The sequence below is a fragment of the Lepisma saccharinum genome, chromosome 6, assembly GCF_977018435.1.
Source record: "Lepisma saccharinum chromosome 6, izLepSacc3.1, whole genome shotgun sequence".
Taxonomy (NCBI): domain Eukaryota; kingdom Metazoa; phylum Arthropoda; class Insecta; order Zygentoma; family Lepismatidae; genus Lepisma; species Lepisma saccharinum.
This window is the reverse complement of record NC_139234.1, coordinates 23,223,053-23,248,304: the sequence shown is the minus strand read 5'-3', so window position 1 is coordinate 23,248,304 and position 25,252 is coordinate 23,223,053. Positions and strand designations below refer to the sequence as shown.

General features: G+C 37.4%; 1 protein-coding gene across 1 annotated transcript in view; it reads right to left on the bottom strand.

Annotated features, from left to right (window-relative positions):
* The window catches only part of LOC145989269 (paired box protein Pax-6-like), a 278,537-nt gene that overhangs the window by 146,932 nt on the left and 106,353 nt on the right, over positions 1-25,252 (bottom strand). The window contains exon 2 of the mRNA XM_083124594.1: positions 24,790-24,952. Within this exon, the coding sequence (XP_082980720.1) occupies positions 24,790-24,802 (13 nt within the window). The 5' untranslated portion in view covers positions 24,803-24,952. The remainder of the gene's footprint in view (positions 1-24,789; positions 24,953-25,252) is intronic.

The window sequence follows — 25,252 nt, the reverse complement described above, 5'->3', positions numbered from 1 at the left end:
CCTCATACTCAACAACAGGGATTCTTAACTCCATAGTCTGAATAATGCATTTGCCTGCATCTGGTAGGGTATTAGGCAGAGCTTCTCCTGTAGAGTTTATTGCACTGTACCTCATCAAGGCATTGTTATCATTTGCAGCTCTTCTAAATGTAATTCTTAACCCACCCTTCCACATAATATCTTTGTAATCTGAGAAGAATCCTGGCAACAGGCGCATCGGGAACAGCACAGTGTGGTTCTTAGATAATATCTTATCACCAGCCTCAAATCCACCTATTTTGTAGTATGAAGCCTCGGTTTTGGATAATTTTAATGTGGCCAAAGCTGTGGAGGTAATGCCGGGATAATCCACTCTGTTTATAACAACGCCATGCTTTCTGATCTCAATTTCAGAGAATAGATGTGGCACAAAATTGTCTACAAGTCTTATATTAGAATTTGCCGGATAATCGGTACCATCGAGCTTTACAACATCAAATTTGATGTATAGATCTGCTCTGTGAGGGTGTATAAATCCATCCCCTACATCAAGATCAACCTCAATCTCTGTGTTGTGTTGATTTAAATTTGCAAATGTCCTCCTGTTTGGGGGGAATGATTGTAGCTCATAACTCTCAATATTCTCCATTTTCTTCTTGTATGTATTTTTATTTAAATGTTAATCTCTATGATTGCAGTTGTTGTGGCTCCAGCAAAATCAACTAATTCTTCTTTTTCATTAGTGACCATCAATTCAATGTAATCTATTCTATTATGGCACACAGGAAAATATAATGTTGGGGATGGATTGTAGATGATTGGCTCCATGAATTCAGAATTAGGCTTGAATGTTGCAATGATGCCTGTTTGTTTGTGAGTGCCTATGCCATTTGATTTGGTGATCATACCCTCAGCCACATTACAGTGAATATTCAGAGTCTCTATGGCTAAGAATTTGGGTATATTCATAGCAGTGTGTTTGATGCCTGGTTCAAGTTTTGTGTTGTTCTCAAAGCCTAACAGCTCTCCTATAGTACCCAGATCCACTGTTTCTGTGGCAGATACAATTTCTACTCTGTGAGTGACAGAATTTTGACTTAACACTACACCTCTGGGTAATTGAGCATTTAGAGTGGATAGATTATACTGCCCTGGAGTAATGACAATTTTTTCATCCCCTACTGCAATTGTGTTGTTGTGGTGTGTAATATTGGGGATTAGGTACATGCCATAAAATGCCCTGAGAGCTATTGTTTTGGGATATACAATGTCATCATGCAATTTGAGTTTCAATATTGAATTTTGGCTGGTGAGATGGAATACCCCCATGATGTTTTAAATACCACAAGGCTTTTTGAAAATCTTCAATTGATGGTTTATTTATTTGGGACATGTATCTAAGAACAGATAAACACAAATGTCCGCAATTAACATCTTTGAAGTTTTGAACACGGGCATTATTGTAATAAAAATTAGCTGAATTTAGATATTTTATTAAATTTTCAGGTGGAACACCTCCAAATGAATCAAATACAAATGCCTCATTTTTTAAATATTTAAGATAACAGATCCAGTGAGTGCCCTGATTTTTGTACTCATCCAAATTAACAATGCCACACTCTTTGTTGAGTGGTTGTTCTGGTAAAGAATCAGACATGTATACACCTCTAAAATGTTTGATGCCCAGTGGCTTGATTAAAGCTTCAATATCTTGGTTTGTAAGCGGCTCTTGTTTTTTTAAACTTATTCATGGCTCTCTTAACACCTTTGCCCTGTTTCTCAATGGCCAGGTTATGGCGCCTCTGCTCATCTAATTCTGCCCTATTTTTCTTGGCATCTATTACTGTTTTTGCTATGGCAGCTGATCCCCCGGCCAAGCTCCCCACAGCCCCGAGAGCAGCTAAGATGGCAGGGATGGTAAATATAAATCCCCCCACATGTGATTTTTTCTTGATTGCTGTAATTTTTTTAATTGGGGGGTACTAAGCAACAATTTCATACCATGCCCCTTTGCAATACAAGAATTTTTTTTCTTGCGCTGCTTTTTGGTTAAAAGACTGTCAATAGTTTTAAGAGATTTGAGACCTGCATAAGGTACTTGATACATAACACCCTTGGCCTTCATTGTAGGTTTATTATATATATATTCACAACCCCCACCCCAATTTTTGTTTAGTGCTCATAGCTATGGTGGTTCCCAATGCTGCTATTTTTTCACTCAAAGAAGCATCTTTGCTTACAAATCTGCCAAATGCAGCCTCTTCTAATTTCTTGTCTGCAACATGTCTCTTGTCAAGATCAGAATGTGTGTTGTATGCAATATCATGGTCTCTACAAGCAGCATCTAAAGGATTAACACCAGGATCCCCTCTGTTTAATCTATGGTCCAATTTTGTGCCTGGACCACAATACTGATAACCTGGAATATGTAATTCAAATGGCAGCTTGTTTATAATGTCATTAACAAGGCCCCGACCCTCAGAAATATTCCAAAATTTGGGGGGTAGAGTATTAATAATTTTTATGAGATATCCAATCCCCTTAGTGTCATTCACTATAAAATTAGACAATTTGGTGCTTATCATGTCCATAATTCCAACCTTTTCATTGTAAAAATTGTGGTTCCCAGCATTTTCCTCCCCAGCTATCACCAATAACCTATCTACAAGTTTCCTGACATCATCAACCCACACAAATTCTTTAGGCAGGGTGTTGTATTGTTTGATTCCACTTCCAGTCTTGATTTGTGACCATATGGGCTTGATTAAATTATTGTATTTTGCTCCACTGCTAGACTTGACTCTTTTTTGTGTGGGATCATTGTTCTGGTATAGAGCATCTGATTTTATTAATATTTCTTTGTAATCCTCATAATCTTGATCTGTATAGCTGCCAGGTCTCTTCCTGGTCATGAGTTCCCATAATCCAGGTGTTCCGGCATATTTAACAAAAGCACCTTTTTCTCCAAGTCGAGATTCTGAATATACAATTATATCATCTCCCATAAATGTTACTCTGAAATTGCCAATTCTATGTATGATGCTGCCATCAAGCTCTGTGTCAGCATATAAGCCAAAAACCTCATCTTTATTGTCTTTAGGTGTGGTTAAATATTTTTGAGCAAGAAGACCCAATTCAATAGGATCCTGACTAGCCTCAATTCTTCGAGGAGCAATAGGACTAGGTGTATGAATACTGGAAAGTGGGGTGAATGGATAATCTAATATGTTCCTAGCAGCTACAGGTACAAGCTCTGTGAGCAAATTTTGATTTTGCTCTGTAACAGTTTTGATATTCTTACCTAAATTATTAATAGCATCAATTACAGGCTGTTCTGTTTGTTTGTGTTTTTCATAAATTCCCCGGTTCTCTGATTTCCATCCCTTAAATCTTTTTACAAGATAATCTCTTAACTTAAGATCATCAATGATTGGCCTTCTCATGGTTATTTATTTATGTTTCAATGTCTAGAAAATTATTGATTTTATTTCTGTATTTGCCACTATTGGGTGTTCTTGTCATATCAATTGTGACAAACCCATAACTGTCCTGGCTCCAGCACTTGCTGCAAAACTTGGAAAAATCATTGTAGCTCAAGTCCCCACCTACATATTCATCATGTATGTGTTTGAGGTTGGTATGGTCTTGATGAAACACACATATAAAATTGCTGTTGTCACGGATCAGCTGCTTCGGAATTTTAGAAAAAGTCTGTGCCAGGTAGAAGCAATCAATGTTTTTGTGTCGGCCCTGTGTAAAAAAATTCCTAACCTTGTTTTGATTATCCAATATAATGTCATCAAACACAACAACAGAATTATCGAGACATTCATGAAGTGGCTTAACATCTGGTTCAAAAGTGGCAATATCCAATCCATCATATAGCTTCATCAGCTGCTGATATTTTAATTGTTCCAAGCTCTTAGAGAAGATATACAAGTGCCTGTTTTTCCAGTCTAACCAGTTGGGTGCCAATAAAAAATTATCAACTATTAGTGTAGTTTTACCACAAGCAGATGGCCCAACAATAAGACATCTAATATTATCAGGTAGCAATTTGCCATTTCTCTTATTCTGTTGTTCAGGTTCTGGGAGCCTTTTTATAACATCCCAGGTGCTCATATTATTATTTTGTTTGCATCGATCCAGCTGTGTTCTGGAAGTCCCAGCCATTTGACAAGTAATTTGTTGCCTTTTCTGCGGATAATTTTTTCTATGAGATATGTGTCAGGCTGTTTAGTTTTGCTGAGCTCTTGTTCATAGAACCTGCCTTTGAGAATTTCTCCTCTGTGATCCTTTATTATATATGTGTTAAGGGTCCCAGGTTTAACTTGAACCACTGTAAATAATTCAGTGCTCCAGTTTCTCGTAAAGCCTCTCTTGAATAAGTGCTTATATTTGCTTATTCTTACTTGATCCCCCACCCTGTATTTGGCCTTTCTTGTTGTTGGCTGATATCTAGGATAATAAACAGTGCTGATCAATTTTTGCTCATCAGATGAAGTTACTTCAGAGGGTTTCATGTTGATTGTGGAATGGACCGAGTTGTTATATTTATGTAGAAGTTCTGGAAGAATATTAATCCATTTATAATTACCTTGGAGGGTAAATTGTTTATACATAAGATTTTTTAAGGTTCTGTTGAATCTCTCTACAATTGAGGCCTTGAGATCACTGTAACTCGAGTAATGTTTTATTGCCTGGCTTTTAATAAATTGTTGAAACACTGAATTATAAAATTCTTTGCCATTATCTGTTTGCAAATAGCGCGGTGATCTTCCACTCTGATTGATGATTGTTCTGATGGCTTCTGTAACACATTTTCCAGTCTTGGATTTGAGTGGCACAGCCCAGGCAAATTTTGAAAATGTATCTATGATAGTGAGTAGATATTTGTAGCCCTTGTTGATTTTGTCTAAGTTTTTCAACTGTCCACTTGACATTTCAATCAAGTCGCTTTGCCATAAATCATCTATGCTTTTTGTGACTACTGGGAGTCTCTTAAAATTATGTCGGGCCTGTCTGTGTAATTCATCAACAATAATTTTTCTAGACATAATATGTAAACAAGAATATTGCAACTATGGGGTGTTCAGCAGCTGATACTGCAGGATTTTCTAAATATAATTTGTCCCCTATTTGTATTTTAAATTCCAAAGAGCCATCATCTTCAACATAGGATGTTTCTAATGTATTGGGATCTGTAAAATCCTCTAATTCTACACTGGTGATTTTCACTTTGTTCTCAGCATTTGTTGTTGATAAGGTGGGGTAGTGGTGTGCCTGTGGCTGTAGCCAATATTTGATCTTGATTGGTCTCAATGTGCCCCCAACAAAAAATTGGTAATAAAATTGTGCAGGGGACAGCATATATATTTTGCCGCCTGGTGTAAATGGAGAATCATATTCTTTGTTGGGGATGCTGTACAATTCAAGAATTACTGAATGTTTTGGATTCTCGATTATGCCTGTTATTTCTTTTTCTGCTGTGAGCAATCTGCTTGTTACAGATTCAAGGTGCTCATTGATGGTTCTAACAACATCATCATGGCCTGGCTTAATTTTTATGTCCACAGCAAGTTTTTTGTATTGCTGCACAATTTCTTGTAGCTGGGTGGCAAAAACAGACAGAGCATTTGCTTGATTGGATTCCATGGTCCCTAGCTGTTGCTTGATATTAGCTACAATTTGTTGCAAATTTTCAACAATTGCCAATTTTGAATTTTGAGCTGTAAGATCATGGACCTGTCTTCTGATATCCTCAAATAGGGCATGCAATTCATTAATATGTTGATTGGTTGGTAGAGTGGCCACTGTCTGAGTGAGATGTTTGATCTCTGCCTGGATATTCTTGATATCTTCTGATTTCAATATCCTATTCACTGCCCTCTTAATATTTTTAAGTTCCTGTGATGTAGGCAAATTTGATACTGTATTTTGCAAAGATTCAAGTGCCAATTTCACATTGTGTAATTCAGAAGCATCAGCCACATTTTGCATAGCATTTTGGAGCAGAGCTATATCTGCCTGAGTGGGTGTGGATTGTTGTAAAATTTCAAGTTTTGTTTGGATATCATCTATCAAGTGATGAAAATGAGACAGTTCAGATTCAGTGTTGAGGTTTTCAAGCTTTGTGATTTGTTGCTGGACACTGATGAGTGTGTCTACAATCCCAGGCAATCTGGATTCTAGTACATTTGCCAAATCACTTTGCACTGCTGCTATTGTACCTTCAAGATGGGTTATGGAACTTTGAATTTTTCCAAAATCTTCATATGTTTCAAGTTGCAGCTTAATATTTGCTACACTCCGAGTTATTGCATTCAAAGCATCAGAAGATGGCAAATTGTTCATAAAATTTTCAAGTGTCTCAATTTTTTCTTTAACCTCGGCTATGGCATTGTTCAGAGGGTCCAGATTAGGTATTTGGAGTGACTGAATCTGTTCTTTTAGAGTGGAAATCACTAGATCAAAATCTTCTTGTGATTTTATGCTTTTGACAATTGTTTGGAGCTGTGTCTGGACATTATTAATCTGCTCTTCCAATTGTTGTTTCAATTGCTCAGAATTGGTAGCCTGGGTCTTAAATTTGGCTTGAAGAGCTGCTACAGCCTCTTCTAAACTTTGAAAATTATCCAATGTGGCCAGGTCAGTATATTTCTGAAGCAGCAATTTGAGTTCAGAATCAATTTTAAGAAGAGGGTCCATGCATTGTGATTGCAAATTTGTAATTTCTAATTGAAGACTGGCATTGAGTGTAGTTTGTAAAGCTTGTAAATCACTTCTTAATTTCTTGACTCTGACATCAAGCATCAAAATCTCATCACTGTGATCTTCATGCCTTGTATGGCCAAATATATCATTAGGCATTTTGTTTAGTAGTTATTTATTATAGAGTATCTGATTCTTAATTCTATAAAAAAGGGTATAAGCTTGTCATAAGATCCAGGGACCTCAATATATAAGCAGTCACCAGCAGAAACAGTATAAACAGTGCCAGAAACCATGTTTGAGTGCTTAATTCTGTAAATATTTCTCCCTACTGAAATTTTGACATCACCCTCAGGGCTTGTAATAAATTGCAATTGCCCACCTACAGGTAATTGGTAATGATTTAAATTATTGTTAAATATGTACAATGTTTTGCCTGTTTCATCATCAACATCTGTAAATATGCTGTTCAGATGAATAATTAACAAGCCACTCAGTTTAGATATCATATCAGAAGAGGGTTGTGGTGCTGGCAGGTCCATAATACCTTGTTTTTTAAACCCAAATAAGTTCATAGGCATGTTTATTTATTTCAAATCATGCTCTGTGCTTGTGCATTGATTCCCATTTTTCAAATCACAATGCCCCCATGGTAAAGTATGTATGCCACATGATAAAATGCATCTCTTATCATCATGTGGGTCCAGAGCCACTTTTCTTACAACATTTGAAGTCAATAAGTGATCCACACTCTGGATTCTGGATTCTGATGTTTTGATTAAATTCTGGGATTTGAGACAATTTTTATAATCTTCAAATTGGAGCTCTTTTTCAACAGTTACTCTGCCAATGCCCTTGGCCTTTTTGACAACAGCACTACATGTTTTAAAACTGTACATCTTGGCACTTAACCCAGCAAATTCCACAATAACATCACCAAGTGTCTCATCTTTTAACTTGCCGGGCACTTTTTTGTTGTGGGGTTGAATATTCAAATGGCCTGGCAATTCACTGGTATCAAAGTATTGAAACAATTCAGGCTGGGTCATATCTTTATAAACATCTTCTGTTTTAATATCAAGAATAAAACTATCCGTGTCCATGTACATCAATTTTATATTATCACCATAAAAAGGTTTGAACACATCATAATACAATATTAACATATGTAATTTGGCCAAATCCAATATTGCAGCCCCTACATAAATAGGTTTATCAAACTTAATCTTTGTTTTTTTCATGTTGAAAAGTGCCATATTTTCATCATAAATTCTTCTATAATTGAAATTAGGCTTTGCAACCAATTTTTTGCTCAGACTGGGGTCAGTAATTATTTTAACATCGGTATGTTTTCTGACATTTTCAATTGTTTTGCCATATACAGAATTGACCATCAATTTAAACAAGGCCTTATCAAATTGGCTCTTTGCAGATGTTCGAAGCTCTGTGTTTGTATCAATGTATGGTTTCAACCATTTTGAGTGCCTGAACCTCAAAACTTTTCTAACTTTGGTCACTTGAACACCATGTTTCATCAGGAACTGGAGGTTCTTGTAATATATGACATAGCCCTGTTTTGACTCCAGTGTCATCATGAGCTTCTTCTGTTTAGAGCCAGGTGAGCACTGAACCTCAGGAATTGGGGGCAGATCAGAAAATTTGTTGTGGAAATTTTTTGGAATTATCAGATCAACCTCTAAGAAGAGGCCATTTTCACGGTCATCAAACTTCTGAAGATCCTCAATATTGAAATCTTCGACCCATTCAAGCCCTGCATATGGCAATTTTTGCATCATGGCGTGACCATAGAGGCTGTTGGCATCTACATACACTATATAATTTGATGGCTGTGCTGGATCATAATCAGGCATATATTTGTTATTTGCTCTGGCATATCTCTGAGGGCATTGCACCATGCCTCCTCTTATACCTTTCTCCATAAACAGATACATATTTTGATCTGGGATCAAATCCAATTGCATGTTAGTGTTTAAAAACATTGCAGCCCATGCTAGGCCCGGGGCACTGTAAAAATACACTGGGTCCAGTCCATAATTTTGCATTGAAGATTTTCTGAATGCCTGAAGTATATCAGCTAAGAGGGTCACATCAAGTTTCAAATATGCCATGTGATAATCACCAAATGTCTGGCATTTTAAATTGTTCCACATCAATTGGGCATGGTGATAATCATCATCAGTGATTCCAGATCCTCTGATTTTGCTGTAAAACTCATGTTGTGGTGGCAGGAAGCACTCATCAAATTTAGAAAAATCTGTAACATAGTCATATGGATATACACCCTTCCGCCTAATTAATTTCAGGTCCTGATTTGGAAACAATGCACGTGTGATTTTGAATTGATCATCAGATAATTGAGTGGCCAGTGTAGCCAGGCTAGCAGATAAAATTCTGTAAGAATCAAGAAATCTTATGTGAATAGGAACACCATTAACTTTAATTATTTTGCTAATAGCAATATATTTCTCATCATTTTCAGCTAAAATATTTAAATTCTGCTTGTCAAACCCCTCATACCTGATCAAATGATGGAAATCATAATTGGATGCTCCATGGCAAAATATGGGGACAAATTTTGGTCTCTTGATCTTAATATTACAGCTATTACACAGGGCCATTAAGAATTTACCATCTGTATGAGAATGGTGCTTCACCTTGATATTTGTATCTGAAAATTCAGAATCACATACCGGGCATTTTTCTGCATTGTTGAAATCCTCAATCTGTTTCTCTGTTAAAGGCAACATGGGTTTTGATTTTAATAAGATGTTAGATGCTATGTCACGGCACTCATTTTCTATTCTATGTGCAAATATTTTGATGGCATCTGGCCCCATGTATGAATATTCTTTAGTAACAACACCATCCTGTACAACCACATAACAAAAGCTGGAAGGTTCATGTAGCTGGTATGGTGTAATTGAAGATTCTTCAGGATCTGGATTGCAGGATGCAAGAGATTTGAGGATTGATTCAAAATCACAGGCAATATATACTGGGTGTTCCAACAAGGCTTCAAACTTTTTGAATTAGCAATTTTCACTTGGATTGGGCATCACCATATGAACAGGTTTATGGTTCCCACAGTATTTCAGATGCTCAATTAACTTGTTTTTTGCAATTTCTGCATTTTTTTCCTGAACCCCTTTTATTATTTTTTTACCATCAAATACACATAAACATCTTCTGCACAACTTGAATATTGTATTGGATTTGTCTATTTGCTTTCTCACTAAAGCTTCAAGATTATGTATCAGAGTGTAATGATATGTACCATTCTCTTCAATTAAGAGCAGATCAATGGGAATAGCAGATTCATCATCAATTGTACTGATTCTGAGAGGTTCTATCGGGCAATTGCCAGTAGAACAAATAAATACATTAATAGATAATTGTTTGCCATTGATATGCCCGGCCCTTTTTTCAAATTTATCAATATTCTGAACTAACATTGGATATTCCAAACCCTCCATTGCATCGTCAAAAAGATGTTCATGTTGTTTGTAATAAGTTATTCTCTGAGGATTCCTTGAAACTGGAAACAAAACAGCTAATATACACCACAAAAAGCATTTCTGGTCGGTATTTTCAATATTAACCACGGCTCTTCTGTTTTTAATATTGGCAGGTAATGGCAGATATGTAGATCCTTGTAATGGAGTGAATTCAGAAATATTAACATATAACCTGTGTGGAGAGCCGCATAGGCTCCATCCAGACTCTTTTGCTGCAAATTCAGAGTGTTTAATGTTCAATTGATCCATCAAACTGCTTATTATTCTGTCCGAATTTGCATTTGAATATACCGGTACAGTTTCTGTTATGTGGGGCTGTATAAATTTTGTGCCATTTGGTTTCTTATATTGTGTAAACAATTTGAGGGACAGCTTATAAGAGCCATTTTGTGCATTTAGAATTGCCTGCACATCAGGTTTTTTACTGTTCAAAAAATTCTGAATACCACATCTTGGCTCTGACACAAACCGATAATTTCTTAATTGGCCATTAAAACTGCTATGGATAGGTGCATAGCGTGGCTGCTTTGCAGGTCCAGCATTAACAGGTGCTTCATGCTTCCTTTTCAGACCAGATGTGGATGGTTGTGGGGGCAATGTTGATGACTGTGCAGAACAAGTATCTTTATGTGCATATGTGAAGTATTGCATGTTATATTTTCTATGGCATTTGGGGCAAATTTTTGTGGGAGTTCTGCATTTGTCTGGATTACAAATCTTTTGGTGTCTGGCCCAATTAGAGCTAAATATATTTTTATTGCACTGATTGCAATATTTTTGATTCGGCATTTTTGTTGTTGTTTATTATATACAATTTCCTGGGCTTCAATTCAAAATTCTATGCTGGATAAAAATATCAGTTGGGTTCAGCACTGTGCTTTGTGTATGTGTGTATGTATGTATGTATATATGTGTGCTAATATTTTTGGCTTTGGTATTTATATACAATTTCTTGGGGTTCAAATCAAAACTCTATACTGGATAAAAAATATCAGTTGGGTTCAGCAGTGTGATTTGTAATTCAATTTATACAAATCTGCAATTAAAAAATATAAGCAGCACTGGAGCAATACAACCTTACTCTTCAACAGCTCTTACAATACTGGCTGATATGCAATGCAAAATCTCTTTATATACCCTAGGCACGGACCGCATTGAAACAATAAGCCAATCAGAATATAACACATCATCAAATTATGTCATAAGCAACCAATCAGAAAACAACACATCTGAAACAATAGGCCAATCAGAATATAACACATCATCAAATTATGTCATAAGCAACCAATCAGAAAACAACACGTGTCTAATAATTTATTGCATAATATTTGTTGCAAAACATGATGCAATATAAATAAACCAGAAATAGGCCACAACTTGGCCACAAGTGGACCGGAAGTGGACCGGAAGTAGTCAAACCGGAAGTGGACCGGAAGTGGACCGGAAGTAAACCGGAAGTAAACCGGAAGTGGACCGGAAGTTGACCGGAAGTAAACCGGAAGTGGACCGGAAGTGGACCGGAAGTGGACCGGAAGTAAATATGTGTGGGTGGGTGTGGGTGTAGGTGTGGGTGGGTGTGGGTGTGGGTGGGTGTGGGTGTAGGTGTGGGTGGGTGTGGGTGGGTATGGGTGGGTGTAGGTGTAGGTGTGGGTGGGTGTGGGTGGGTATGGGTGGGTATGGGTGGGTGTGGGTGTAGGTATGGGTGAGGGTGGCCTAGTTTTAAGTGTGGCCAAAAAAAATATCAAGAGGGGCATATTTTTAACAAATTTATGGACAACAATCTCACAGAAGTGCCTTTTGTAAGTATAGACACATCAATCCGAGGGGGGCTCTTCCTTTCTCATGGAATCCATGAGGGCTTTTTTACAAAAATCTTAGATTAGGCAGGGTTCCACACTAGAGCAAAAAACTCATATGGGCATGTTGAGCTAGTTTTAAGTGTAAGCAAATCTGCTTGAGGGGAGCTCTTCCTTTCTTGAGTTTATAATAGGTACTTTTATACTACTCTGGCACAGTACTGAGAAAGTGCACTTAAATAATCCTCACACTTCTCAGCGAGTTTGTTTCATGGAAGAATGGTACATAAAATTTCTTTGTTACAAAGTGTACAAACGGTTACCTCTAACATCATCTTTTATTTCTTTAAGTCTGGGTATTCTCATCACGCTAATTTTACTTTATCTGTGAACTTAATCCTTTTCTTTTTTCGAAAAAAGAAGGGAAATATTAAAAAATCGATCACTGAAGAATGGAATTGGGGAAGAGGATGAAAAAAGTGATACAATCGAAAGAAAGAAAAGAGAGACAGAGAGAAGAAATCGTGTTGGGAAGAGTGATGAATCTAGGGGAGGGTTGTCATCTCCATTTTCGTGTATCAACACTGAAGTAAAATGACGATCAATAATATTTCGATTCTGCTTGAATCTGCCATCTAACTTCCTTCGCTGGCTTAATGGGAGTGCTTTTCCAACTTTCTCCCCTACTTTCCCTCCCCCCTTCCCTCTTATTCCTTCATGTTTTTCCTTCAACTTGGATCCTCCCGTCAGCCTTTGCGAATTGGAGGGTTAGAGCGTTTGAAGACAAAGCAAGAACTTTGTAACGTAGCTTCTAGTATGAAAGTTATGGAAAATTTGTGTTCCAAACCACTTACAGTTATACAAAAGATTGTGCGGTTTATCGTTAAAATATGAGTTGAGTTTAAACCAGTTGTAGCCGGTTAGAATCATATAGTTTTATCGGATACTTGTAGGCAGGAGCGTATATTCTAGCCTAGCTCGACTATCTGCGAAGTCTGAAGCCTAGGGAGTAAATTACAGAAGAAAAGATCGATTAGCAGTTGTGAATAAACTTACTCATTTAAATAAGAGGATAATGGTGATTCTGAAGTTGGCAACCTGAATTCTTAGGAGTTGGCAATCTGAATTCTTAGGAGTTGGCAACCTGAATTCTTAGGAGTTGGCAACCTGAATTCTTAGGAGATGGCAACCTGAATTCTTAGGGGTTGGCAATCTGAATTCTTAGGAGATGCCAACCTGAATTCTTAGAAGTTGGCAAACTGAATTCTTAGAAGTTGGCAATCTGAATTCTTAGGAGTTTGCAATCTGAATTCTTAGGAGTTGGCAACCTAAATTCTTAGGAGTTGGCACCTGAATTCTTAGGAGTTGGCAACCTGAATTCTTAGAAGTTGGCAACCTGAATTCTTAGGAGTTGGCAATCTGAATTCTTAGGGGTTGGCAATCTGAATTCTTAGGGGTTGGCAATCTGAATTCTTAGGAGTTGGCAACCTGAATTCTTAGAAGTTGGCAATCTGAATTCTTAGGAGTTTGAAATCTGAATTCTTAGGAGTTGGCAACCTGAATTCTTAGGAGTTGGCAACCTGAATTCTTAGGAGTTGGCAATCTGAATTCTTAGGAGTTGGCAACCTGAATTCTTAGGAGTTGGCAAACTGAATTCTTAGAAGTTGGCAACCTGAATTCTTAGGAGTTTGCAATCTGAATTCTTAGGAGTTGGCAACCTGAATTCTTAGGAGTTGGCAACCTGAATTCTTAGGAGTTGGCAACCTGAATTCTTAGGAGTTGGCAACCTGAATTCTTAGAAGTTGGCATCCTGAATTCTTAGGAGTTGGCAACCTGAATTCTTAGAAGTTGACAACCTGCATTTTTTGAAGTTTACAACATGGCGAGCCTAATGTCCATTCCTCCATAGCCTAGGACTACGTGTCATAGTGAGGTAGACCAGGACTTGGACTCAGCATACGCCACTGCTTGTAGGTGAAGATATATGCTAACAGCACCAACTCTGATCTGCCTAATCTATTCGCTTCTACACCCGAATAGCAGAAATAAGCATTTAAATAGGTTAGGTAGGTTGGGTTTACTGCTGTCAACGTATATTTGAACGGCAGCCAGTGAATACGTGACGTCATGTACTGTCATTGCTGACAGTATATCTTCAATTTTCTAAAGCTATCGCTAGCCTATCGTCTCATTTTAATATTTAATGTAGTTTAGTGAAGGTAGGTGGCACTCAAAACAATCATGTATTTTAATAATCTATCCTACATGCTGAGTCAACGGAATATTATTATATAAATGTTAGTGGCGTGAATTTTTAATATTTCCTGCAAGATCTGTGTTATTTTGTAATGTAATCTGCTGTTTACTGCAAAAATCTGTTAAACGTCAAAATCTTTATTAGTTTATGTCTTATTTTAAGTGTTATTATACTGCAGGAGGCCTTAGAAGGAGCGTTTCGCGGGCTAACAGCAGACGTCGCTCGCACACTATTGCCGATACTCTAGTGTCGTCTGCTCCTCAGCCGAACAAACAGGCCGAGGTAGCAAGAGGCTCCTTCCAGAAGGGTGCAGCGAGCTAGCTGTGGCAACCGGGCTCGCTCATTCGCGGACCTGATTGGTTCTCGCAGACACACCCCCATATTGTCGTCTGCTGCAAGCCCGCGAAGCGATCTTTCTAAGGCCTCATGGAGTTATAGCACAATGAAGAAATGACGGAGGGCACTGTACATTCAAGATGAAACAGTCAGACTCAGTTGTCGAGGATTCTTGGCCCCGAAAGAAAGATAGAATCAATCAAACAAAGAAAAGAAGACTCGGTTCAGGAAAGTAGTTTGCTCTAATGACCTCTATGTGCATAGAAAGTAATGTGGTGACCTGTTATATGAATTTAAGGTACTTGAGCTTCGAGATCGAGACGCGAACATAACGAAATCAGACCGAGAACGAGACAGCCATTTACAACTCGAGACCGAGACGTTGCCAAGTCTCAAACCTTTTCTCAGACACCAACAGCTTGGTTCTTGTCCGTCTAGATAAGGGTCACTGCGCCTCGTTGCTGCATTTAGCACGTAACAGCAGCTATAATCAGTGTACGAGTTAACGGGGGAGAGGAGTGTCGGGGTTTTCCCCCTCAGAAAAAAAAAACCGATAAAATAAAATTATTATACCATTTCTCAACTGTGTAACAAACACAATTAAAAAATTATTTCCCAGTCGAAAAACACGCAGCCTTGTGAAGATAACATTCAAATGCTGACCAAGGCAAAAATGTATTGTATAAAAATAAAACGTAGATTGTGAATATTTGTCTGGTGAAGACCCTGTCAGAGTGTGGAAACGTTTCGGTTTTAGTGTATATTTTTATACAATAAATTTTTGCCTTTGTCAGCATTTGAATGTTTTATTAACATGGAAACAAGGCTTAACATGCAGCCTTGTGGATTAATGGATTCTGTAAGTGATCAACCTCACCAAGCCGACACAACAGCAGGCTGTTTTCCAAAGTTTTCATGGCATAGTGCTGATATTTTGCATGTATTATTCACAAAAATTAACTTGATAGGTTTGATGGACATTAAGTTTTAACTTGCCAATAGAAATTTGGTCACGTTTCCGGTGTAATTAGTTCCATTGCTCTTTTTGTGGGTGAGTTGGGAAGATTTAATGACCAAGGTTAGAACCACTGTTTTTAAGGTACTTGGAACCACAGTAGTTCAATTCACTGACTGGCGACACATACAAATTTGCATAGCTACTTAAAAATCCTACCTCTCGAAATGAAAATCACAAGTACGCCACTGAGCGGGCATACCCCCAAAATCAAAAAGCTTAATTCACACAGTGGCTATAGTTGTGGAGAAAGTTTCTTATTTTTGAAACTTCACACCAAGAACTAACTTCTGCTAAGTTCTGGTTTACCAGAGACCGACATGATAAAAGGAAGCGTAACCTTGCGTCTTGTCCTCGCCATCTTCCTGTTTCACAAAAGCTCCGCCGAGCAGCCTGGCTTTTAAACACCCACCCCCTTTCTAAATACCCTCTCCACTTCGTCAAGGAAAAATTGTAATTCAAGAGGGGAAACTTGCAAGCTCAGGAACTTCTTCAAAGTTTCGGGTGAGACACACTTTAATATGCTCAAGGACCGTTAAAGCAAGCCCTTCCGCCGCGCACAGCTACCCAGAAAACTTTACAATGAATCATAAGGCTCATTGTTTTACAAATTAGACTCTTAAAGGCTCGTAAAACACGGAAACGAAATTAATGCAGCAAAATGGCGGTCGTTGGGTGCGCGTGAATGCAGGAAGAAGAAGGGAGGGAAATGGAGGAAAATGTGGATTCGTAAAGGAGAAGGAAGAGAGAGGATTGAAGAGGGTGTAAGTTAGGTAAGGGCTTGTGTCTCTTGAGGGGCAGAGTGTCAAGGAAATACTTGATTTCGATACTAGTGAGTTTCACACTGGCGCCGCTAGAAAATTTTTGTTTCAGGTAGAGTCTGGACGGTGGTCGTGACTGCTAAGATAACTCAACTCATCCTTTATATATCTTTCTCCTTGAATTTCTCTCTCTCTCTCTCTCTCTATCAATCATTTTGCTTTATCTCTTTTTCTCTCACTATATTTTCTTCTTCTTCTGTCCCTCTCTTTCATTGTGTTTCCTCTTTATTTCATGTCCCTCTCTCTCATTCTATTTCCTCTTTATTTTCTGTCCCTCTCTTTCATTATGATTCCTATTTAATTTCTGTCCCTCTCTTTCATTCTATTTTCTCTTCATTTTCTGTCCCTCTCTTTCATTATGTTTCATCTTTATTTTCTGTCCCTCTCTTTCATTCTATTTCCTCTTCATTTTCTGTCCCTCTCTTTCATTCTAATTCCTCTTTATTTTCTGTCCCTCTCTTTCATTCTATTTCCCCTTCATTTTCTGTCCCTCTCTTTCATTCTATTTCCTCTTCATTTTCTGTCCCTCTCTTTCATTATGTTTCATCTTTATTTTCTGTCCCCCTCTTTCATTCTATTTCCTCTTCATTTTCTGTCCCTCTCTTTCATTCTATTTCCTCTTCATTTTATGTCCCTCTCTTTCATTATGATTTCTCTTTATTTTCTGTCCCGCTCTTTCATTCTATTTCCTCTTCATTTTCTGTCCCTCTCTTTCATTCTATTTCCCCTTCATTTTCTGTCCCTCTCTTTCATTCTATTTCCTCTTCATTTTCTGTCCCTCTCTTTCATTGTGTTTCATCTTTATTTTCTGTCCCCCTCTTTCATTCTATTTCCTCTTCATTTTCTGTCCCTCTCTTTCATTCTATTTCCTCTTCATTTTATGTCCCTCTCTTTCATTATGATTTCTCTTTATTTTCTGTCCCGCTCTTTCATTCTATTTCCTCTTCATTTTCTGTCCCTCTCTTTCATTCTATTTCCTCTTCATTTTCTGTTCCTCTCTTTCATTATGTTTCATCTTTATTTTCTCTCCCTCTCTTTCATTCTATTTCCTTTTCATTCTCTGCCCCTCTCTTTCATTCTATTTCCTCTTCATTTTCTGTTCCTCTCTTTCATTATCTTTCATCTTTATTTTCTGTCCCTCTCTTTCATTCTATTTCCTCTTCATTTTCTGTCAGCCTTCCCCTCCTCTCTCACGTGTTATCTATCTTTCTTTCTCTCCTTATTTCTCACTATATATTTCATATCTCTCTCTTGCCTCTTCCTTTTTCTGTCCCACATTTTCCATTTTCCCTTCATTGTCTCTCTCTTTTGCTCTCTCTCTCTTTCCCTCTCTTGCTATCTTGATTTATCTTTCTGCGCTCTCTTTCTTGTTCACTCTGCCCCACTCTTCTCAGTATATCTTTCCTGTATTTACCTCTCACTATCTTACCTAATTTTTCTGCCTCACTATATTTTCCTATTCATTGTCTTTGTGTCTTCCTTTCTTTACCTGTTGCTATATTTATTTTTCTTTCTCGTTCACTCTGTCCCTTTCTTTATCTCTCTCTCTCTCTGCTTCTCATCACATCTTCCTTTCTTTCTCTCTCTCCCACTCTTTCAATTCCTCCTAATTTTCCGTGTGTCTTCCTTTCTCTCTGTTTCTCTCGCTCTTGCAATTTTTCTTTCTCTATCTCCTCTCTGTCACTGCTACAAACAATCGTTGCAATGCCCCGTAGGTTCCCTTGTATACATACAGTATAACTTTAAAATTTCGAATAATTTCTAAAACGTACACTGGAAAAAATTACAGCCTTTTCACCGTAAACGACACAAAATCTTATCAACTTTTATGTACTTTTACGTAAATAATTTTGCATTTTAGTATCAATCTTCAAGATAACAATAAACGTTTTACAGCAGTTCTAGAACAGATTTTAAATTAATTGTCGTCATGTACGAGATTTGTAATTTAGAAATTGGATTCAGTTTTTTTGTAAATTGCTGTTATTCACTGTGACAATACTGTAGAATGAACCTACGGTGAACCATTAGTAGATTTTACGGTGACATCACTGTAAAGTTAAGGTCTTTAACACTCGACTAGGTGTTGCCTCACACCACTTCTGGTGGGAACTCGGTATAGTACCTTTCTAGAGTCTAGAGTTACGTTAGCTCTTGAAAAGTTTGAAATTCTCAAGCATATCTGAGAGTGTATATTTGAAGGAACGCTGAAGATATTTTCTAATCTAAGTAGACGTGAAACGTTACATGTTATAGAGCTTCTAACACTTTTACCCTCATAATCGTGAAAAGTTAAGCGCCAGAGTTTTAAAGTGCTTCGAACATTCCCGATGCAAGTTGCTCAAGTTCGGAATAATTGATCGATTCGAAAAAAGTTGGAAGGGCATAGAAGAAAAAGGAGGAAGCTAGTCCGCGTTCCGTATGATGATGACATTACCTCATTGGCTTCTGAACTGGCAGCGGATCGAATCGTTAGGTTCCGCGACTAATCGAGTTGAAGAGGCAAGGAGGAGACCGTAAAACTATCGATGATTTAATTATGAAGGAGCGGGGGGAGCGAAGAGGGGCCCCCGAGAAGTGGCGTAACGGTGTCTCTTCAACTTCCTTCACTTGATTCCATCAAAAGATCAAGCTGTAGAAGAGGCGATCAGCAGATCGCAGAATGATATCGTTCGGTTATAGGGAAAAAAAAAGGGCTTTCTTCCGATTCTTTTACTCTGGAAGAGAGCTGAGGATCTTTGGTCGAAATAGCCTTCCAGCGGCTGCAAAGATGGTACTCGAAAACGTCGAAGCTATCCACTGACGCCTTTCTTTCCCTCCAATCGTTCACCCTCTCTTTTGTCGGCTGTCCCCCCTTCCTCTTTCTCTCTGTTGTTGGAAGAGAAGTCCTGCAAGGGAGCTTTGTTGACTGAGAAACCAACCCCCACTGAAATATTGCCCATTTCATACATTTTAACCATGTACTTGAGAAATTCCGAAATGGACATTTCAGATCTCTAACAGCCCATGCAGGCGTCTTCTTTTCGGTGCTTTTTTTCGGACCTTCTTTCTTCCGCAATGTCTTTGTGACTCTTCTCTTCCTCACCTTCTCCGGCTTCCCGAAAAAAAGAGGGGGAGGGGGGACGTGAGGGAGGGACAACACAAGGGGGTCCACCGCTTTATCCAGCAGCTAATCACATCAACGGCTGATCAATGGCATTCAGAAGACCTAATGGAGTTAAATGGAGTTACGTCACACACAGTGAGATTCTCTGGGTGTCGAGTTATTTATATGGGTGTATACGGGAGACCCAGAAGTGACTCTGGTTCAAGATTCATCTTTTCAAGGATGAAAAATTGCCGAGAACATGTCGTACCGTTGAAGCCAATGGCAGGTTCCTTTTTATCTGACACCCAAAGGTTCTTCCGGGGAAAGACATGCTACGCTGCACATGGACAGCCGAAAAGGTTGCTGAAAATTTGTAGTTGGAGCTCCCTCTTGTGAATGCGGCAACAAGGTGAAGAATGGTGAGCGGGGAGTGCACTTTGTACAACACGAGGACCTCCTCCAGGTGCATCTGCCAACACATTTTGTCCCCTCCTGTTTCTCACGTGTTGTTGAGAGGGGGCAATCTATTTATCATGATCGTATAACGGCTCATGAGGAGGTTATGAAAATAAAATCTTGCCGTGTAATACAGGATACTGCCCCATTGTACGCTCACGGACGAGGATGGTTGAATGGGTAAGACAAAATCATGGTGGAAGTGGTCCTGTTGCTACCTGGAAGATTCCATTGCTTACGAGACTTCACAGTTTTCTGAGGGTCACTATAACCAATGGATTCCTAGAGTGATGAAGTTCTGAAAGCTACTGGTATTGGCGTAGCCAGGTATGGTTCACCGGACCCGCGAAATTTTCCCAGTTAACATTACTCTACAATTGAAGTTTTGTACATAAACATAAATGGTCTTTACTTATTAACATTAGATTTGGTTGGTTCTCATGTTATGTTCCGTTATGTTAACTAAAACCACGTACAGATGTCGCGTATATGCCTTACTGTGATAACCTTATCTTTTACAGTTGTAATAACAACAAAAAACGTCAATCATTATCTGATAAGTGGATACATTATACGCTAAGCATATTTTCATCCATACAAAGTCGCGAAATAATGCTAATGTAGTATTCAATGCAATTTTTTTTATATATAAAGTGAATATATTTTATGCGGTTTACAACTTATTCGAGCTATTACTGTGAAAATATATACTTTGGTCAATAATTGCTCAAAATGATGATTTCAAAACGGAAGGCGGAAAGTTCAAGAATTAGCCGTAAAACGAAGAAAAAACAACCATACAGAAATAAGGATTGCAAACTATTAGAATTATTTTTGTGTCGATTTATTTATTGAGAAAATTCCAGATACAGCACAGGTGGCCATTTTACACTGAAATTGTCAACAATGAAAATGCAATTATAATAAAAATAAGCAAAAAATAATAAAAGTAACAAAATAACACAAAAGTAAATAGCAAATTAACAAAAAATAAGTAAAAGATGGCACTATTTGATATTATTTACAAACATTTCTTCTAATAGATGACCGAAGGGCAAACTCGGAGGAAAATATATCGATTCTTGATGAGCGATCATTGTATTGTGTGGCAAGTCTGTAAAAGGTAGATCTTTTTTGAATTTCTAGTCTAGGTTTTTTGTATAAAATAATCTTTTATTGCGAGAAGTGTGTTGCAACGGATTTTGCCATTCACAATTTTGTATAAATAACTGAAATCATTCTGCAAACCGCCGATAAGCAGTTTGTAAGTTTAGAAAAGACAAGAGATGCGGAGATTAAAAATTGCGTAATGAGGGAACACTGTATCGAACTATAACTAGGAAGAAGTGAAAGACTGAATCGATTCTAGAGATCTGAGTAGAGCTTTAGTAGAACCTTACAGTTTAGCATTTATAATTTCATCATACGAACGTATTATGCATTTTTGCTCATACTGCAACGAAGATGAATGATGAGTTGATGGACTAAACTAGAGAGATTGCCAAAGTTTACGACAGATGGAAGTACTTTCTATGTTCGAAAATACAAGGCGAGATTGCAAAGGTAAATTGAATTTGTTAAGGATGACTGGTAGTTAATAAAAACTTTAACGTTTAGTGAAATTGTTGTTTATGCAGCCAGACGGATGGATAATAAAAAGAAGCATGTCGCGTTAAACTTGAAGCACATTTGTAATTTCCTCATATTTTATTATTTTACATGAAGACTCATGTACCACAAACACAAACCATAAGTCTTAACAATGGTCATTGATTGTGTGAAATTTGTTTGCATGAAAATTTTCAGCAGAAAGTAACTTTTTACGGTTACTTTTCAAGTACCAGTAACTGTAACAGTTACTTTCTAAATGAGTAACTGTAACTTGATTACTTCTTGAAGCAAGTAACTGTAATTAAATTACTTTTTAAAGAAGGCAAATTTCCGAACACTGTTATTTGGTAGGTATACCAGTTCAGGGAAATTTATATTTATAGACTGGCATAACCGGGACGTAGGGGGTTTCCCCTCCCCCAATTTTGATGAGTAGTATCCTAAAAAATAGTTACTTTTTTGTTGGTACTCGAGTGAACGCCATTATCAAGATTTAGTTAAGAATTAGACAGAATGATTCTAGCGTATTGGAGCATTGTTGTTAATATTTTTTCTAGAATTATTGACCGGACAGTCAGTCTCTTTCTAGTAATATTGACCGGACAGTCCGTCTCTTTCTAGACATATTGACCGGACAGTCCGTCTCTTTCTAGAAATATTGACCGGACAGTCCGTCTCCTAAGCTGAAATCATCATGAGGAAGAGACGTTTACCTCGAAATGGTTCACTTTCGATGTCGCCATCTTCGTGTCCAGACCTGGCCAAAGATGTTCTTTGTCAGTGTCTCTTCATCAATTTCATCTATTCATCTTCGTCGTTGCGATTACACAAAATGGCATAAAATGAACGCAAATAATAGTAAAAATTGAACCAAATGTTATGCAACCAATTAACAGATGTCGCAATATGAATATAGCAGAATATTTTTAAAAAATATATCCAAGTAGCATTAATTAGTTTGTTTTTTATTTTGTAGGATGTTGTCTAATTTATTGTCAATTATACTTTTTATTTAATGGCTGTTCTCTTCTTTAGAATTCGTAATAAATTATAAAATCCCTAAACACCTGAAGCATATAAATTATGTTTCAGACTAATATTTTGGTGACAATATAACAAAACGTTTCTTTATTACTATAATGGTTCCATTAGCAAAACACTTGGAATTCTTGAAGGCTCTGTTCACAGTAAATAATGTGAATACGCCAAAATAGAGAATTTTTATTTCATAATTGATAACTGGTTGATCCATCACCAATGTTTAGTCACGGTTTCTTGTTACTCTAAACGACAAATCACGTTGCTATCATATTTGAGGTTCGGGCACTGACACTGGCATACGCAGGAGGAGGCTGATGGGGCTAGATCCCCTTCCGAAATTTCGAAATCAAAATTTACGAATGAAACCAGTGAAAAACTTGGGAAAATTGAGGTGATAAATGGAAACCCATTTAGAACGACCCCCGATTACCATTTTTGAACAACTTTTAATACGTAGGTTAAAATTGTAATTGCGGAATCTTTACAATTCCATCAGTCTAAAAAAAAAAAAAAAATCCTCGGTAGTGTTGTGGCCGTTGACTATATTTTCTTTAATTATTGAGATTTGTAATCTAGGAATGGGGAAAAGTTTAATAGTGTTACGATCCAAGGCCCTAATTTATGTACTTTCAAATTATGTCAAATATAAGGAAAAGTATAGATTCAGTAACGTATCTTTGATGAATGTCAACTGAAAAACTGATGCAATATTAATGTTTTGATCGCTGTGAATTACTCAAGTATTGTACCTCGGTAAACATGAAGTTCTCAATTGTAATTTGGTAAAATAATTGACAATTCATTAGTAATTATTGTACTTCTACACTTTATGTATTAGTGCTGCTGTGGAAGGAGATGAGATGGAAAGAGAATTTGGTTACAAGACTTGCTTTGGCAAACGTAAGAAAATATCGAAAAGCGTAATGCAATTTAGTCAGAATTTCAATATGATAATGTACTAAAAATTTAGCGATGAAGCCATGGAAATCTAAATATATAGTTTATGACAAAATAGTAAATATTTCTCAAAATTATTTTATAATGTTTTCAAATCATTAAAAAGAAAACTTTATCAATTTACAAGTAATACCAACAATGGTGTTTGAAAAATGGCTTAATTTAGAAATAAATTGAGAAAAATTCTTTTCATATTTTGAATTGTTATATTTTAGTTCAAAATGGCTACTGAATATATTATAAATTCGCACGAAGCAACAGACTATGAGAACTGGCGTTCACTGATGATATGAATTAAGGCTAAATTAATTGTGTTTGAAACTAAGCGCAAAGTCAAAATACAAAAGGTTGAGTTATTAATGTTGGCACTTCTCCCCATTATTCGAAATGTTACTAAGCCGGTGTCAGATTCTGTGATGTGCACAAACAGTTCAAACGCTAGCCTTGGGAGTGTTACTACCCTCGCAGAAATGGACTCACTGCATACTGCAGGGGAGAAATTTGATTCCTTGCTCGTGCCGTGTTACGAACGGAGACCAGACTCAACATTTCTAGTTTTTTTATTTGTAACTTTTCTAGGAATTCTGAAAGAAACTAATTCAATTTTTCCTTTCATAAGTACTAATTGTGTTTACTTCTGCTGCATAAACTATAAATTGAAATCACGAACGTGATTTTAACTCAAAGTGCAGCTGCATGTAATATAAGTGGTGTTTCGTTACATGCCAGGTGAACAGTTTGTGAAGTACATTTCTGTACGTTGCTGTGTACAAAACTTTGCGTACTTAGTTGTAATTAATGCAATTTGCCTGTTCCTACAACTATAAATCTGGAATTATGAGTTTTCAAATCAAAAGCGCTCACTAAACAAACAACGTGTTATAAACGATCTAAAGAAGCTTTGGTATATTTGCCTGTTTACTCATAATTACCATAATCAAATAACATCCAACAACAACTGTGGGTAATCAATTACGTAACCCTCCTTCCCATTCAATCTCATTCCTTCCATAGCCTCGCACTAAACACAAAAGAAACTCGTCAAACGGGACAACCCTTCGCAAAGAATAAAAAAGAAAACGTTGCAATTGCGTTTAAGCTCTGCTGATACAAATTTCCCCTGTCAGCAATTGTGAACACACACACGCATTTCATGATAGTCCACTCTTATTGGTTGCAACTTACCTTTGTGGGGCATGTCGTCACTGGCTGACCCAGCTCCTGGCCACGAAGAGGCCGTTGTGAGTTGCTGTGAGGGAAGAATGATGAAGGCTTGACGTCACACTTCGATGGAGCATACACCTCTTCACCTGGTGATGACGGGGTACCCCGGCAGATGGTGCTGCTACTGAAAGAGATAGAGACAGTTAGGTACAGTTAACTACCGAAGTCAATAGACAAGCTATCCAATATCGTTATTGTTCATTTAAAGAACATGTAAGAAAGTTAGCAGAAAGAATACACAATCATTCTGAAATCTTTCAAAGTAGCTAAATAGGAACACAACTATACAGTAAACACAAAAACAAACGCTGAAATGCATTTCAATTCAGTACGTGAACGGGTGTGTCTGGTATAGTGCAGTCAAAGTAGGAAAATTAAAGGAACTAATTCATAACTTTGTAACAAGAATAACAACATATGAAAA